This window comes from Arachis stenosperma, chromosome 8 (assembly GCF_014773155.1).
Source record: "Arachis stenosperma cultivar V10309 chromosome 8, arast.V10309.gnm1.PFL2, whole genome shotgun sequence".
In the NCBI taxonomy this organism is placed as follows: Eukaryota; Viridiplantae; Streptophyta; class Magnoliopsida; order Fabales; family Fabaceae; genus Arachis; species Arachis stenosperma.
The window spans coordinates 46857426-46875989 of record NC_080384.1 but is presented as its reverse complement, the minus strand read 5'-3'; the positions used below and the strand labels follow the sequence as shown (position 1 = coordinate 46875989).

General features: G+C 32.7%; 2 protein-coding genes and 1 pseudogene across 2 annotated transcripts; all 3 read left to right on the top strand.

The window, feature by feature from the left end:
* Positions 1-1960: 1960 nt before the first annotated feature.
* LOC130946075 (uncharacterized) lies at positions 1961-4713 on the top strand (annotated as a pseudogene).
* Positions 4714-6610: 1897 nt separating this feature from the next.
* Positions 6611-11119, top strand: LOC130943655 (inositol polyphosphate multikinase beta-like). The gene is made up of 4 exons (XM_057871629.1): positions 6611-6839; positions 7122-7188; positions 7287-7356; positions 9701-11119. The coding sequence occupies exon 4, from the start codon at positions 9705-9707 to the stop codon at positions 10590-10592; it is 888 nt and encodes a 295-aa protein (XP_057727612.1). The 5' UTR covers positions 6611-6839; positions 7122-7188; positions 7287-7356; positions 9701-9704; the 3' UTR covers positions 10593-11119.
* Positions 11120-12651: 1532 nt separating this feature from the next.
* LOC130946794 (DExH-box ATP-dependent RNA helicase DExH18, mitochondrial) lies at positions 12652-17640 on the top strand. Its single transcript, XM_057875641.1, has 3 exons — positions 12652-15199; positions 16292-16353; positions 17140-17640. Exons 1-2 carry the CDS (start codon positions 12744-12746, stop codon positions 16344-16346), a joined length of 2511 nt encoding a protein of 836 aa, XP_057731624.1. The 5' UTR covers positions 12652-12743; the 3' UTR covers positions 16347-16353; positions 17140-17640.
* Positions 17641-18564: the final 924 nt, after the last annotated feature.

Sequence of the window (18564 nt, the reverse complement as noted above, 5' to 3'; positions counted from 1 at the left end):
AAGTCATTAGGGCTTGTATGCTTTACAAGTTAATTGACGAATAAACCCCAAAAACGCGATGCAAGGTCTACGTTCTTCTTCTTCTTCCTCTTCTTCTTCTTCTTCTTCTTTTCTTTCGTTTCTTGCCTTCTCTTTCCCCTCCTTCTTCTTCTTGCTGCACGTTCTTCTTCCTCTTCCTCTTCTTCTTCTTCTTCTTCTTTTCTTCTTTCGTTTCTTGCTTTCTCTTTCTCGTTCTTCTTCTTCTTGCACGTTTCTCTTCCTCTTCCTCTTCTTCTTCTTTTCTTTCGTTTCTTGCTTTCTCTTTCTCCTTCTTCTTCTTCTTGCTGCACGTTCTTCTTCCTCTTTCTGTTCTTCTTCTTCATTTACGTGCTTTTCTCTCTGTTTTCTTTCTTCATTATTCTCGATTTCCATTTTTTTTGACATCAAGCTCTGAAATCGTTTTTGAAGAAGAAGAAACAGCAGAAGATGAGGAGGAGAAAGAGAAAGAGTTTTGAAATATGCATAAGATGCATTTCAACGAATTTTGGGTGTATTTTTGTAATCCTTTGGGTGTATTTCTGTAATGTATTTCTGAAGTTCTATTATCTTCAAATTTGGCAAGAAAATTGTTTTCATGGAGGAAGAAGAAGAAGAGTCGTTCATAATGCATGGTGAGTAGTGCGCTTTGTAAACAGGAAGTTGTTAAATAACGTACATTTTATTTACTCTTGAATGTGAAAGTGTGTAATGCGTTAATTAAGTGTAATGCATGTGTTTTATTGGACTTATAAGACTTGTAAGCCAAAAAGATTTGTATGTATAGCAGTCCTAATATTAACTTGAACTTTTTTTCTCCAATTAACTTGGATTGATTAAATAATCATTTCAATTGTTCACAACAAATGTGAGAGTTTGAACCCGGTCAACCCATTCAAGCAAACCGACTGAAATATCCGATAAATAAACTTTAGTGCTAACAAAATAAATTAATTTAAATTCCAGAACTTGAGAAGTTGAGATCTTTCCTTTACCTTCCGCTTCTGCAAGAACTTCTTTTGCAGCAGTATAGAAAGAAGGTTGTTGCATGTACCCTCGTCATTTGCCAACAACGCTTCACTCTCACTTCCTTTCAACTTTGAATTTGCCATCAACAGAGACTCTGAACCACAAATAACACACACTCCATTAATGAACTCTCTCACAACACCTCTAGCTTCGTTCTCATCATCAAATTAACATGGTCAAAAGCCAGGGGCGGAGCTTAGTTAAGACAAGGGGACGGCTCCCAACTTTTGTTAAAAAAATTAATAGTACTTTTTTAGAAAATAAAAAATAATTCAGTTGGCTTAAATACTTTACTTAAAATGTTAAAGTTCAATCTTCATCTCTTACTTTTATTGCACAATAATTTTTAGTTTTAAATATTCAAACCTTGTTGGATTTGGACTGAACTAAGTGTATTCACATTTCACAGCTCTCTATTCAGTAAGTAACACTCCTTCTATCTTTGAGTTCAAATATAAAAAATTAGGTATTTTTTATTTATGTAATTTAATATTATTATATATTTTACTTTTTATTTAATTTAATTTTTTATATGATAACAAATATTAGAATATTCAGTAATGATATTATTGTATTTGTATAAATTGATAACAAATTCAATAAATATTATAAATTTTAATATTTATCCTTCTAATTTCTTTTTTACATGTTTTACAGGATATATATTCAAACTTTTATATAAAATAATTATGAAAAATCAAAGAATTGATGTATTTTTAAGAGGAAGGCTAATATTCAAGAAGGAGAACGTATAATTTTTACAATATCAACCCCTGTAGATAGTTCTTCTACTTTAATGAATCACGAAAAAAGTGAGATACAACCTTCAAATGTTTAAAGAGTTGTATCTGATGAGTTTGACCTTAATTCTTTAGAACACTGAAAAACGGCTTTAAATTTGGCAATACCACGAGAAATGAGGTTAGACGAACTTATCTTAAACAGGGTCCATATAAAAAATATCTTGACAATTATCTTCTATCTGACCCCCCAAATTTTATTTCAAGCTCCGCCACTGGTCAAAACTATCAGAGTTCATCAAATTGGTGCCCCTCAGGTCTCTCTCTCTCTCTCTCTTAATTCTTGTTTTCATTTTATCTACTTTACAATCATTAACTCATTTTATTACTTAAAATCTCATGATACAATTATTATTATCTTCAGTTACTTTTTAAATAATGACATTATGATTTATGATTATCAACTATGAACATGCGTCCTTTGGTTTAGAATCAGCTCAATCAAGTAGGTTAAATCTAAGTCTTGCAGTTTAGTTAGGTTTACTCAATTTTAGGGTGTGATTGGTAACACTGAAAAATTAAACTTATTTGGATAATTCTTATTTGTATAATCACGCTTTTATAATAATCGATTATGTGACAGTCAATTTATGTTTGTTATGACAAGTGATTTTATGATAACTATTGTGTTTGAAATGTATGAAGAAGCTGATTCTAAGTAGTATAATTTGCTTTTGCTTATAATCATAAGCTTCAAAATATTATATACACTTATAAGAAATTTTTTAACTATTTTATAGGTTCCCAAAGATGGTCTTAATATATGATATCAAAGAATATATTGTGTTTGTTTGTTTTCTTGTCGAGTGGTTTCCATGGTTATCCATGGCCGAACACATTGACCAATCCCTTCGCCATGAATCATCCACTTAAGGGCAAACAGTTGACCACAGGATGCTTATATCATTATCTCAAACTCGCTCTAAAAAAGTGATGCTTTTTGTTTCTATGATTCCTTAATGCAAGTCATGCACAAATAGATTGAAAGTCGCCATATTTAATCTTGATTATGAATTGTTGAGTTATTGAAGATAAGGATGGTGCTTCTGAGGTTTGTTTCATGGTTCTGTTAAGTACTTTTGTTGTTACCAATTGATTACAGGTTCTGAAGTGGGAGGATGTGGAAATTGGAGAGCCTAAAGAAGGTGAGGTTCGTGTGAAACACAAAGCAATTGGGGTTAACTTCATTGATGTGTACTTTCGCACAGGAGTTTATGAAGCCCCTTCTTTCCCCTACACTCCGGGTTAGTTAATTTGATTTACTTCTACCAAATTATTCTATGTGGTGATATTTTTTCTGTTGTAGCGCAATGCACACACCTTCAATGACAAATTTTCTAACGAGCATGTTTTATGGAATGAAAAATATTCTATAATAATGAATTCAATCAAGCGAGGTCTCTTGCTATATATTGGAGTTATTTGCATTTGAGTGCTGAGTGACATATGAGCAGTGTTTTGATTTAGTCATTTTATATATTTTTTAATTCTTAAAAGAAATGATTTTAGGAATAAGGGAGTTAGTGTAATGTTTTTCAAATAAAGTAATGGAGGCATATGCAGTGTTGAAAACTAGAGGGAATATGATAGCTGACTATGTTATCTATTAAGTGCTAAAATCAAGCTTCATCCTAAAACCAACACATTTTTAATTTTGCTTCAGCATGGTGATAAACACAGACTAATATAAACACAATTCTCGTTCATGCAGCAGCTGGTGGAATTGGATCTTTGTTATGCCAGTGGGCTAATGCTCTCGGTGCAACTGTTATTGGAACCATATCCAATAAAGTGAAAGCGGCCCAAGCTAGGGAGGATGGTTGTCATCATGTTATAATCTATACAGAAGAGGATTTTGTTGCTCGTGTCAACCAGATAACATCAGGCAACGGAGTTGAAGTAGTCTATGATTCTGTAGGAAAGGATACATTTCAGGTAAACCTATTCTGTGCTATATTGAAATTTCAAAATTAGATGGTTGAGTACGAGAGAGATAGAATTACTTTATATTGCTTTCCTTCCCTCTCTTCTTTTTATTTTTACTTGGATTTTGTATCCAAGGATGTACCACAAAGTGACAGTGACAAAGATCAAAGCCATTAATTTCATTAGGAGTTTATTACTTTGTATTCTTTCTGTTTTGATCATTGATTATCCAGAAATGGCAGTAGATTAATGCATCAAATCATCCATTTTTATTTTTATTTTTTTTAAATTTAACAAATAACAAGGAGATCCTAGATATCAAGTATGTAGTGATTATTATGCCAAATCTTCAAATAAATTCCAAGATCATATTGATGAAGGCCACCTTATTTTCTAATTTAGGTATGGATTCATAATTATATGAAAGCCACCTGATTTGCAAAACATGATTACTTGAAAATAGATATTTATATTTCACGACTGATTACATTAAATTCATTAGGAATTTTCCTTCCACATTTAACCACTATATAATGTTAAGTACAGTACAATAAATAATGAACATTTACATTATAAATGAGTTGTTTTAGTACATAATTTTATAATCAACTCTTGATTTTTTGTTCTTTAATCAGCATGTAAATGACTAAACTTTCCGATACTATAAACCAGGGATCTTTAGAATGCTTGAAGCTTAGACGTTACATGATAAGTTTTGGGCAGTCATCAGGTAGACCTGATCCAGTTCCATTGGCTTCCCTGGCTACAAAAGCACTGTTCTTGACGAGCTATTGGAGGCTGCTGCAGAGGTGTTTGCCAAGGTTTCTTCCGGTGTCTTGAAGGTGCGGGTTCACCATACTTACCCTTTGTCTGAGGCAGCAAAAGCGCATGAAGACATTGAGAGTTGGAAGACCTCAGGTTCTATTGTGTTGATACCATGAGTTCTAATGTTTGCAAGTAGATTCTAAACATCAATTTACTGTAATAAATGCAGCATTTTGGAAGATTATATTTCTTTACATATAAAAAGTACCAGTAATGCGATTTTGTGTTTATGTAAATAGTCAGATCTTTATAAATTTGGGACGTTACTTGAGTGATATTGAGTTGCTTAACATTTTAACGGAAGTATATTTTATTTAAGAATTTGTTGTTTGTCAAAGAATTGTTATATATACAAATCAAGATTTGAATAATAAACACTTATTTAAACAAATAAGTGAGTTAATCACTTGATAAATTGAAATTAATTTGAGTTTGTCATTTTTAATCCAATATCATTTTCGTATTGAATTTAAACTGTGCTTCGAGTCGAGTGAATTTGGCCAGAAGTTATATTATAAAACTAAAATACAGATTTTATATATATTTTTTAATTTTTAATTAATATTTTATATTATAAATATCATTTTATTTTTAAAATAATTTATTTTTTACATAAATGTATATAATATTTATCAAATTTAATTTTAAAAAATTATGTTTTATTTATTATATAAATTTACATAAATCCGTCCTAATTATATTTTATATAAATATTGATTCGATATAACTTAATTTATTTCAGATTGATATAGAGTCGAATTATTCTTAAAATAGATCTAATAAAATATTAAGAATGGATTCGAATCTACTCAAGTATCTATTCCAACGGCTTGTTTCATGTAGGGAATGAATCATCTCAAATGTTAAAAAAAATTGAGAACGTAAATTGTAATCTTTAACCCTTCATTGTTCTCATTTATATTTATTTTTAGTCTCACTTATAAAACTAATAATAAAAAATCACACTTTACTCTTTTAATTATTAAAAAAAAATTAAGAAAATTCATTCTCTTCTATGCACACCCCTGTTCCTTCCTCACGTGCGCTCCCACAGCGATGCCATAGGAGATGCCCATCTTACCCCTATGAGTATTAAGTGGAAAAAAAATACTTATTATGAATTATTAGAGAAAAAACAGCTCTGATAATTATTTTAAAAAATAATTAAATTCTTAATAAAAAATAATTTTTTTAATTTTTAATTTTTATTTTTATAAGGCTGATTAGTTTTTTTGTTAATATTTTTTATTGATATTAATAAAATAATCCTATTTAACATATTAAATTATTAATTTATCTATTAAAAATTAAAATTAATAATTTTTTTATTAAAAATTTGTTGTCTTTTAAAAATAATTATCAATGTCATTTAGTTTTTATTTTTATTTTTTATTATTTTTTTAAATATATTAATTAATTTATCATGTACAAGTAAAACTAAAAAATATTTATAATTTTTAAATTATTTTTATTTTTAAAAATTAAATAAAAAATATATTAATAATTAATATTTTATATAAATATATTTTTAAAAAAATCATTGATACAGAAATTAATTATTCTCATAAAATTAAATATCAAAAATTAAAATAATATTTTTTTAAAAACCTTGTAATCCTTCAAAAAAAAATTTAACGGGACCGGTTGGGTATTCCTCCAATTATTATGAAGTAAAGTGTTTCTTTGGAAGCACTCACCACCACTCACGGCTTCGGGTTTGGAAGCTCTCACCGTCGCGTGGTCTCTCACCGGATCTCCGGGTCTCTCTGTTGCTCTCACCTCCTTGCCACCAGCCCGTTGCCGCCGCCGACCACCAGCTCGTCGTCGTTGAGTGTTGCCAGCAACCCATCAGCCTCAATTGGTTGCTAATCTTGACGGAAAGGCTTTAAATTAAAATGAAATTTGGCATCCAGACATGTGTGTTCCCCTCGATATCATGCATCTCAATTCAACTAACACTTTTCTTTTTACTACGCAACAGTGTTGACCGTTGAGGTTCTCTTTCTTTTTGCGACGCAAAGCAAAAGAGTGTGGTGTTCATATTCTAAATTATAAAATTGAGAGTCAAACGTTTGACTCAGACCAAACCACAAAAGGTGGATGCGTGAAATCCCCATTTTGCCCTTGGCGTGTTTTCGGCTTTTGGCTTTATACCGACGCATCTCGCACCTTTCACAGTCACGTTGTCATTCTCATTCTTAGTTTCTCTGTGACGGAGAACTTTCTCCCTCTGCAATTTTTGCCGTAATCACTTTCTACTTAATCTTCATTACCTCTGCGATCTTTCTTTTTCTCTTTTTGCATTAACATTCAGGCACTCATTACTAGCATTGTTTTTTCTTGCATTTCTACGCGTAAATCAGAAAATAATCGAAAAAGAAGAAAAGGAAAAACAAAATGCATGTAGCTCCTTCGCTGCATATTGGACTATGATCTTAGATTCAAATGCTTGTTACTTGATAAATTGATAGCAATACGATTCAATCATTAACTATGATCCTCTTTTGTGTTTTCAACGAAGAGAAGTATTCAACATTGCAACCTCCGTCAACAAATCTTCTAAGGCAATGCGGTAAAGAGCCTTCTGATTCAGGTAATTGGGCTAAGTAGCTCAGGTTTTGAAACTTTCTATTTTTTATTTTCTGGTGAGCTGATTTCAGTGTGTGTGTTTATTTATTTATTTATTTGCAGATTTCTGCTTAGATTTTTTCTAAAATTCACAGAGATAGTCACCTGGGGATCTGTCTCTCTTAATTTTAAGGTGAGTTTTGTCTATATACTTTCCCTAATGTGGGTTTCTAACAGAAAAGGAGAAAGATTAATGTGTTTTTATGGTTTCTTCTGGGAAGATTTTAATTAACGAATCTTATGTATAAGCTCAAAGGATGGCTAGAAAAGAAACATTTCAAAATTAGGGTTTTGTGCTTCACAATTGAAGCTTGTGCTGCATATTATGCTGTATAAACCTGAAATCTTTATTTCCTGAATACCATGTGATAAAGGTGTTACAGCGAAAATGCTGTAGCTTGGAAAGAACTTGAAGATCACTCTTCATTCATTCTGATGCCACTAATTTATTTATTAGTTTGGTTATTGAAAAAATTGTCAGAAAATTTTTGTTCGGTATTTTTGTTATTAATTGATAAATTGAACGATTAGTATGTAGCAGTCTGTTCTAACTAATGCATGGATAGAGTAAAATCCTTTCTTTTAAGTGTACCAAAAGATATATGTTTCTATCTTTTTTAAGTAAGAAATAGTAACCAAAACAATGTGAAGCTCCTGTGTTATGACAAGTTTGGTACAAGAATATAATGAATTAGTTGGATTATCACAAAATAAATAAGTGAAAAAACAAGTCTGACATTTTAGAAAGATTTTGCTTAAGATTTGAGGCAAGTTAGTTTTAGAAATTTATTGTTTCTGAAGTTATTCATTTTGAAGGATCTATGTGATGCCTCATTTTTCTTTTATCATATCATCCTCAGTAGTAACATTCGACATGCCTGCCTGCATAATTTGCTTTACTTTGATGTTTGCTTCTTGCATAGTTTGGTATTTCCAAATAGAGTCATGACTTGTGATAATAATAATATTAATTTTCCACTGATTCATGATTTGATGTAATGTTATCTCCTTGGCTTGTGTGCATCAGATTCAAACACCAGTACATGGTGGCTTGCTTTTTTTTATTGGATGTTGTTTGTATGTAAATTACGAACCTATTGACTTAAATCCCCACTTCTATCAGGTATTTCTTGAGAGTGACTTACATTCACTTTGCCTCAGTTTTACCACCAGAATATATTAAAAAGAAAAAAGTATGGATAATGGTTAAACTCTACATGATCTGATTGGAGGTCTATTTGTTAACATGGTTGATGATATTGAACCCCTCTTTACATTGCTTTCTCTGTATATTTTATATTTTTTCCACCCTTTTTAATTTTTTTCCCATTCGCTATGCATCTAAATCGTTCTATCTGTAGCTTTTCCTTTCTAATCTCCCCCCTTCAAAATATATAAGAGGTCCCATTGTGTGTGTGTGTGTGTGTGTGTGTGTGTGTGCTGCAATTATTCCTTTCTAATCATATTTTGTTTCTTTTATGTTTCTCAAATTTACATATATTAAGATGTCTCATTTTGTGTTTCTCTGTGTTTCCTCCCTTTTTATTCCCTTTCTAATAATAAAATGGCAAGCATTTCATGCTTTAATGCCTTTAATGCCTCTGTGAAAACTAGTTTCTCTAATAAAGCTTCTTTCTTAAAGGCAGTGAAGACTATTTTCAGAAACTAAATGTCTATCACAAATGTTGCATGAAAATTATTCTCTGTATAAATATTGAGACAGTTCAAGGGTAGTTCCTGAATACGAGTGCTCTTATTCTCAGTATCTAGAGAAACTAGAACAAAAACAAAAATAGAATGATAAAGCAAACTTCTAGCATCTGGGGAATAATATTTTTATCAGTCCCCAGCAACAGAAGGATTTGCTTTAAGCACTTTGTCATGTTCCCAAATATATTCTCCTCCAAGTTGTACATGTTTGCTTCGTCTTCCTTGCACCCTATGCTAAGCTTGATTTTCATTAGTTTTTTCCAAGGCAACCGTATATTACAGCCGTGATATTCTGATTATTCTCATAGATCTTGGGACTAAGGAATTAAGGATAATTGAATACTAGTTGTCGTTGATGCTGATTGCACTTGCTAGTGAACTGCATCAATAAACAGTATTTTGATGCTTCTGTTCTCTATGTCATTTTGATGGACAAGCTTGCATTAGCATGCTTGGGATGGGATGGGAAAGTGTCGGCCCATTTCATAGGTTGTTATATTGATTAATTTGAGATTTACCAAGTTTATGGTTTCTATTTATTTATATATATAAATGATCATCATGCTACCTAATGAGCAATACTTTGTTGTTGCTAACTCTACCACATGTCCCTATGGGATTTTTTAAGATGGTGGGGTTTTCTGGTCCCACTCTCATTGTCTAGGGTTGTGTCATAATGAGAACTTTGTTTATGAAACAATTGCTGCTTGGAAATCGCATGTTAATGTTTTGTGATTGTATCTGAGGTTTGTTACCATTATCAACAGGAAAATGTTTAAGATCCCAGAGCACCAAGTTGCTGGTCATCAAGCCAAAGATGGTGTCCTTGGCCCCCTAATAGACGATTCTGGAAACTTCTACAAGCCTCTTCAAAATGATGAACGTGGTTCCAAAGAAATTGCATTTTATACCTCCCTGTCTTCTGATCCCAGGGTCCCCGACAACATTCGCAGATACTTCCCCATTTTTCGTGGTACTAAGGCTATCAATGCATCTGATGGCTCTGGCTTACAACCCCATCTTGTTTTGGAAGATGTTGTCTCCAGTTACCAGAGCCCATCTGTAATGGATATCAAAATTGGTTCTAGGACTTGGGATCCGCAAGCTTCTGAGTCCTACATTGAAAAGTGTTTAAAAAAGGATAGAGAATCCTCTAGCCTGACATTGGGTTTTAGAATATCAGGATTGAAGTTAGTGACCTCCTCCAAAGATGCATCGGTCTGGCAGCCGGGCAGGAAGTTTCTTCAAAACCTAGCTGCCAACGATGCCAAATTGGTATTGAGTAGGTTTGTTTCTTCCAACGTGTCTTCAAATGATAACATACACCCAGATTGTTCTTTTGCGTCTAAGGTTTTTGGTGGACCTTCTGGAATTTTGGAACAGCTACTGGAACTTAAGAAATGGTTTGAGGTTCAAACTATTTTTCATTTCTATTCTTGTTCTGTCCTCATGGTATATGAAAGGGAATCTCTGATGAAAGGAAGTAGTAGTTCAGGTGCTCTTGTTAAACTTGTTGACTTTGCACATGTGGCGGATGCAAAAGGTGCCATTGATCACAACTTCTTGGGAGGGCTTTGTTCTTTAATTAAGTTCATTTCAGATGTATTGGAGGCACCTGTTGAAAACGGCTTTTGTAACAATTACTGTTCTAAAGAATGAACACTGAGCCTGCTTTGCTTCCAGGGACAATTTTGGGATTTCCAAACAAATTCTGACTTTGTTGACAGTCAAATCAAGTAAACTACTTGCATTACTTTCTACACTGCCTCTGTTATCCTATATTCTCCGCATTATATTTCTTGCAAGTCAATTGTGAAATGAAAAATGTGCAAGTCAATGTTACTATGTTGCATATCATGTGGCAGATGGATGGTGCACATGAACTCAAATTTCCTGCTAATTAATTCAAGCATCAGTTGTCTTTGTCAGATGAGATGAAGAAATCTAATTATCTTTCAAATATTGTTGTACTATTTAGATTTTTGTTGAGATACTCTTTGAGCTATACTTATTAGGACAATGTTACCATGCATCAAGTTGAACTTGGTTTATGATGTGGTTGGCAAATTTAAAGATGAAATTGTGAGATGTATATTTTCTTCAGATTGAACATCTCTCATTTCATCTCATCTTTAGATTTGCTCAATGTATCTGCACCAAGTTTTACCTAATTCACCATTCATTATTATCCGTTTTAATTAGAAAAAAAAATGATTTATCATATTGACAAATAAGAGTAATACCATAAATGGTTAATTAAGAAAGTTGGGCTTTTTTAGGCTTTATGTTTATTTAATAATTTTCTAAAGAGAGACTAAAGAGCCAAAGTTTTCCTGTTAGTGTGTTGAGAATATTTTTAGGCGTATTTGTTAGCATGAATTATCCTTTAGTTGTGAATTTGGTATTTTACTTTTCACATGTTCTTATGTTGGTGACTGTCGAAGAAGTAACGGGAACATGTCCAAACACCCTTTAGTGCGTGTACTGATTTATATTTAGAACTCCAGAATCATTGATTTACGAGTTAATAGGTAAAATAATTTCTGAAAAATATCTCGATTTTCATTTTTGTCTCAAAAAAATAAATTAATCAAATATGTCATTAAAAGATAACGTTAGTCTTTCTGTTATTTTTCTTATTTATTAACGGCGCTAACAGAAAGACTAAAATATCCGAATTTAAAATTTGTAAAAACTAATTTGAGTAATTACTCTATATAAAATTTTTAAATATATATATACTAATTTTACATTGAGTCGATCTAATTTATTTCAAGTCACTTTTTGGTCGAATTAAAATTAATCCAATAACCTTTTAGATCTAATTAGATCCGGCCCTGACTCCTAACATGAGTATCGACTAGGGATTTGAATCCTCTAAAGTTTGAATTTCACTTTAAAGAGTAAAGTATGATCTTCTATTCTTGAATAATTTTTCTTTCATATTTAGGGCCCGTTTGGGAAACTCTATAAGTAGCTTTTTTTAACTTTTGACTTATAAAAAGTGGTAGTATTAATGTCTGGTGCAATTTTCAAAACTAAATTGCAACTTTCTAAGAAGCTATTTTGGAGCTTATAGAGAAGTTAAAAAAATTACTTCTCTCATAATACTTCTACTTTTCATTATATTTCTATAAAATAAGCACTTTTAGAGTTAAAAATCCAAACACAAAATAACTTATTTATAAGTTACTTCTAACAGAGTCATTTAATGTTTAAGTTATTTTATCAAAAAGAGCTTAATTAAGTTGGTTACCCAAACTGGGCCTTATTATTGGTCCCACCTATAAAATTAATGGTGAGAGATCACACTTTACTTTTTAAAGTAAAATTCAAACTTTAGAGAATCTAAATCCATCGATTAGTGTCTTCTATAGATTCTCTCATACTATAAAAAACAGACATTAATAAAATAAAAAGTAAATTCTATGATATTTATAATTTGATGTCTAATTTTTTTATTTAATTTATTTTTTATGATAAATTTTAAATATTTAATAATTATTTATTTTTATATTTTTAAAATTAAATATTAATTTTTAACTCTTTTTTCTAAGTTTTGTAAACATTTTTAGACATAATACTAATCAACAAAATAAAAATAGAGGAGAGAAAGAGAGAGTTTCGTTTAACCCTAACATTTTGTCCCAAAAAAAGAAAGAAAAAAAATAAATAAATAAAAGAAAAACCCTTTGACCAGACGTTTCCCTCTATTCACTTTCCTTCACCAGTTCTCATTTCTCTAAAACCTCCGCAACCCATTCTTTCCCGTTTGAACCTTGTCTGAATTGATTGTTCTTCAGTTCTTCCATGGCAACAACTCTCTTCAACTTGTGCACACGCAGGAGAACCATTCACAGGCTCAAGGTTCTCCTTCTTTCCAACACCCACCATTTTAGCGCCGCTTCTACTTCACAATTTCGAAATTTTGATGCTCCAATTCGAAGTTTCTCGACCCACTTCAGGAAACCTCGTTTTCCCTTGCGTTTCCTCCAAAGTTGGAATCTTTCCGGTGGAACAACCCTCCCCATGAGGCAGTTTTCAGACGACGCCGGCGATGGTGGCGGCGAGAAGGACACCGCCGCGGAATCGGATTACGAATTTGGTAAGAGTGTTAGTTTTGAGCCTGAAAATGAAGTTAATGGTGTTTCTTCCTTATCTGGTAGCGTGGTTGTTGAAAATGATGATACTAATGAATGCAATTCGGAGGTAGATGATGATTCTATAGAATGCAATAGTAGTAGTAGTAGTAGTATTGGTAGGGATGAATTAGAGAATAATAATAATAATAATAATAATCAGAATAGTGAGGAATTTGCAAGTGTCGCATTGCGAGATCCTGTTGAATTGTACCGTGCCCTTTGCGATGCCAAAAAGGGTGCAAAGCTCGAGAGATCAGAGGGGGAAGTGCTGCTGGAAGTGTTCAATTACTTTGCCAAGTCAGGTTGGGCCTCAAACCAGGCTCTGGCCATTTACATTGGTTTGTCTTTTTTCCCCACAGCCGCGAGCAAGTTCCACCACTTTTTTAGGAAGAAATGCCCTGCTGATGTTGCTCGGTACCTGGTGTCACTAGGGCCGAGTGATTCTGCTGTGAAGTTCTTGTTTCCTATATTTGTTGAGTTTTGTTTGGATAATTTCCCGGATGAGATCAAGAGGTTCAGGGGTATGGTTGCGATGGCGGACCTCACGAAGCCTCACACTTGGTTCCCATTTGCGCGGGCCATGAAACGGAAGATAATTTATCATTGTGGGCCGACTAATAGTGGTAAAACATATAATGCTCTGCAACGGTTTATGGATGCGAAAAAGGGCATTTATTGTAGTCCTCTCAGGTTGTTGGCTATGGAAGTTTTTGATAAGGTTAATGCAAAAGGCATTTATTGCAGTCTACTAACGGGGCAAGAAAAGAAGCACGTCCCATTTTCGAATCATGTTGCATGTACTGTGGAAATGGTGTCAATGCAAGAATTGTACGATGTGGCCATTATTGATGAGATTCAGATGATGTCAGATCCATATAGGGGGTATGCATGGACAAGGGCACTCTTGGGGTTGAAGGCTGATGAGATACATTTGTGTGGCGATCCTAGTGTTTTGGATATTGTTCGAAAGATCTGCCAAGACACTGGAGATGAGTTGTATGAGCAACATTATGAGAGGTTCAAACCACTGGTGGTTGAAGCAAAGACCTTACTTGGTAATCTTCAAAATATTCAATCAGGGGATTGTGTAGTTGCCTTCTCAAGGAGAGAGATATTTGAGGTTAAGTTGGCCATCGAGAAACAGACCAAACATCGTTGTTGTGTTATATATGGTGCCTTGCCACCAGAAACTCGTAGACACCAGGCTACTTTGTTCAATGATCAAAGTAATGAATATGATGTTCTAGTAGCTAGTGATGCAGTGGGAATGGGCCTGAACCTTAACATTAGAAGGGTAATTTTTAATAACCTCTCGAAATACAATGGTGACAAAATGGTCCCCGTCCCAGCATCACAGGTTAAGCAAATTGCAGGAAGAGCTGGTAGGAGAGGATGCCTTTATCCCGATGGTCTCGCCACGACCATGCATTTAGATGATTTGGATTACTTGATCGAGTGTTTGAAACAACCTTTTGACGAGGTTAAGAAAGTGGGGTTGTTTCCTTTCTTTGAGCAGGTTGAATTATTTGCCAGTCAACTTCCTAATCTGACGTTCTGCCAGCTACTAGAAAAGTTTGGTGAAAGTTGCCGTTTGGATGGATCATACTTCTTGTGTCTATATGATCACATAAAGAAGATTGCAAATATGCTGGAGAGGGTCCAGGGACTGTCTTTAGAAGATCGTTTTAACTTCTGTTTTGCCCCAGTTAATATTAGAGACCCGAAAGCTATGTACCACTTACTCAGATTTGCTACGACGTTCAGTCAGAATATGCCTGTCAATATAGCTATGGGCTTGCCGAGAAGCTCTGCCCGGAATGATTCAGAACTCCTGGACCTTGAGACTAGGCATCAAGTGTTGTCTATGTATTTATGGTTGTCAAACCACTTCAAGCAGGAAAGATTTCCATATGTGAAGAAAGCTGAGGCAATGGCCACAGACATAGCTGATCTACTGGCTCATTCTCTTACCAATGCTAATTGGAAGCCGTTATCAAGGAGAACAAGAGGGAAACCTAAAGCCGAAAAAGGTGAAGGGCAACCTGAATCCGGGAATGCAGTTGTATTGAAAACTGGAAAACATAGTTATTTAAGGCCACAGGCACTTTCTAAATTATATGACAGGTAAGTTCTTGCAGACGTATACATTACCTAAGTGTTAGTTTAATTTTATTTATGCGGAATAACAACATTTGTGTTTTTTATTAAAGCAAATGTCAGTTATTTCTCTCTTATTATTATAATTTTTTTTTTCAATATTTCCAGTGTCTATGTTTGTTGTCTGATAATCTAAGTGAAAGGCACCTGGTTGTTTTTGGAGTTTATCATCAGTTGGGATTATTAACTGCGATTTTTGAAAGAACTACACTGATATGAAAAGAGAGTGAAGAAAATACTCTTTATATTTGGAGATATATTGTAGACTGTAGAGAAATTCCTAACGAGACTAGGATTTTTAAACAAAAGATATTCGAGAAAGCACTAAAATAAAGTGAATGACACACTTCCCTGTATATTGATAATAAAATGGTAAAGGTCTTATTTTTAACAATAATACGGAACTTAAAATAGCGTGAGATACTGAACTAAAACTAGTACATTGTCCAATGAAAAGAACTTCTTTACTGGGCTTATGACTTAGACTACTCCAATAAGCTCATTCTGCAATGCTATTAGGTTTCTTTGTAAAACAAATGAATAATGCTGCTTCAGTAAGAGTGATCATCTCTGGTAGTTTTGCATCTTTGGCTAGGATCGATTATCGCTTTCTCATTTCTTCTCTGAGGCAAGTCTTGGAATTAAAATGATTGATTCACAATGTTTTGTATGTATGGAACTAAATTTATCATACACATATGTAGTATACTCTCTGGCATTTGTAAAATTGCAGAGAAAGTATATTCCTTGATTATTTGCTAAGGTTATGATTCAAAACACAGCATATCAATAAACTGAATGTGAAGTTTGAAGGGCATTCGGAACTGAACATGGTTGGGATTGAACGATGGTAATAAAACATACATTTAGAGCAGTGCTGATGTATGTTTTATAACTTAGTTATACTAGCTCTTAATGTTATTGACTGTGACTTTTTTGAGATATAATATGTAGCTTTATATTACACGTCTTCTGATTTTCTTACGATATTAGTTAATGAAATGACCTCTGCATACTTCTTTAGTTTCTGATTTCAAATCATATTTTCTGTTTTTTTAGGAGACGGCAGGATAAGCCCTTGCAGGTTGATCAGTCAAAGAAAGTAGCTGCATAATAATATGGTAATTTTGTTAACAGTGATCAATAATCAATATTCACCTAATTTGATGAATGCTTACATATAGTTCCCCAAAATTCATATGAAATTTGTAATTATTTTGTGCTTCATTGTTAAACTATGAGAAATAGTTTTACGGTAGTTATTTTATACATATACATTGATAGTAGCTGTGGCCTCAAAAATTCTTTTTCTTGGGGAGATGTGTGCTATTAGGGTATGGCTTCTTGTTCAGTTCTTAGAAGCTTTGCTTTATTATTTCTTAGGTTGCTTAATTCAATTTTTTTTTCTTTTTCCTTATGTGCAAAATTTAACTATATTATTTCTCTCTTTGTAAATTTTTTGTTTAATTACTCTGTTGGTCTTCATAGTTTCACTAAATTTTCAATTAGGTCCCTATACTTTTTTTCCTTTCAATTGGGTCCCTACACTGCTTTTAATTTTATAATTAGGTCCTTTATAGTGTAAAAAATGAGAGTTAAGTGAATATTTCGTTGCAAATTGAAAGTATTCATAATTAAAAACCTAACTAGATCTTTGACTACATGTATTTTGAGAGAAATATTTTGTTAATTTTAACGTTTTTTATATGAAAATGATCTAATTACAAAATTAAAAGCAGTGTAGGAACCCAATTGAAAAAAAAAAGTATAGGACCTAATTGAAAATTTGATGAAACTATAAGGACTAATAGAGTAATTAAATCTAAATTTTTGTTCCCTCTACCTCTACCATAACTTTTGTTGTTTCCTTTTGTTTTTTGGTGGGGTGTGTGTGTATGTCTGTGCAGGTAATTGCAATATAACAAATTATAACAGGGATTTGCATGAATTCATTGAACTGCTTTTTATCCAAAACTCTTGATGGATCAAGTTGGGAATGGATTGAAGGGAAGGGAAAAAAATTAAACGGAGAAAAAGAATAGAGAGAAAAGCGAGTTGGCAACACTGGCATGCTGTTTGATTTCGTAGGTAAACCATGAGTGCATTTTTGTGGTGCTGCAAGTGTTCTGTTTTTGTATCCTAATGTAAGCGTAGACTAGAAATTTCGTTGAATTTAGATATCTATATTTCTAAAAGGATCCATATACCTTTTCTCTGTGGTGATCCTTTGAAATAGAGATGAAAGCTTTTCAAGATTTTTCATTTTTCTGATGTTTTAAGTACTAAGGAGGCTTTGTAATAGGGAATAGGATCACATAATAAGGTTATTAATCTCCTTGGACATTTTCATGTATACCACCATTTCTTAACGAATAACTAGTGCTTTTCTTAGATTAAGTGTACTGAACTTAGCATGTTTTTTCTTAATATTTATTTTTTTCGTTTTCATGGTTGCTATTGCTTGTGTTAGAAGAATCTTTGTCATGTTTGTATAAATCAGAGATTAGTAATTCAAAGTTCAATGTAATTCATCTGTTACTGACACTAAATACAATGAATAACCAAGCTTCAAACAGACTTTGAAAATAAAAGAATACCGAAGACATTCAAGTTAACAAACACATTTAATGCAAAAAAAATTGCATAATATGTTACAAATTAAGGATATATTTTAATTAAAGTTTAATTAAATAATATTATTTGAATTAAAAAGTTGATTAAAGACTGAATTTTAAAGGACACATCTATTGTTTTTATTCAAGTGTTGCACTTACTTTCCTGAATTCACATTCTCTAAAAAACTTTTTCTAGCCACTTATGATTTGGGAACCGAAATCCTCTACGTCTTCTACCTAACCAATTATCATCTCTCTTTCTGGAATTCTAGTCCATGATAGTAATTTCCATGCTCCGATCCAACAAACACAAGCAAGAGCATATTTATTCCAAATAGTACTTAAAGCAACCCAAACAAATGCACATCATGATGCTTATCCTACTGATATCAGTTCAATGTCGGTTACGCCTCATCGTAGATCCCCATAAAGCATTTGACTGTATTCGTCACTGTCAGGCCATGACTCGAGGTTAAAGTTACAGGATTCCGCAGACTCGCCAAATGCAACCAACCTTCACGTTGAAATTAGTTTAGTTCTATTCAGTTTAAAATTAAATTTTTAAAAGTTTAAGATCTTATTTTAGGAATATTTGTGTTTGTCAAAATTAATTATAAGAGTATTTTAATATTTACTGAAATTTAAAATTTTGTTTTTTAATTTATTTAAGCAACTCTAACTTAAAACTATTTAAACATACAATGAAAAATCATGTGC

Coding starts and splice junctions, on each gene's coding strand:
- LOC130943655 (XM_057871629.1), top strand. CDS start 9,705: ATGTTTAAGATCCCAGAGCACCAAGTTGCTGGTCATCAAGCCAAAGAT.
- LOC130946794 (XM_057875641.1), top strand. CDS start 12,744: ATGGCAACAACTCTCTTCAACTTGTGCACACGCAGGAGAACCATTCAC. Junction 15,200..16,291: donor CTTTCTAAATTATATGACAG/GTAAGTTCTTGC, acceptor CTGTTTTTTTAG/GAGACGGCAGGATAAGCCCT.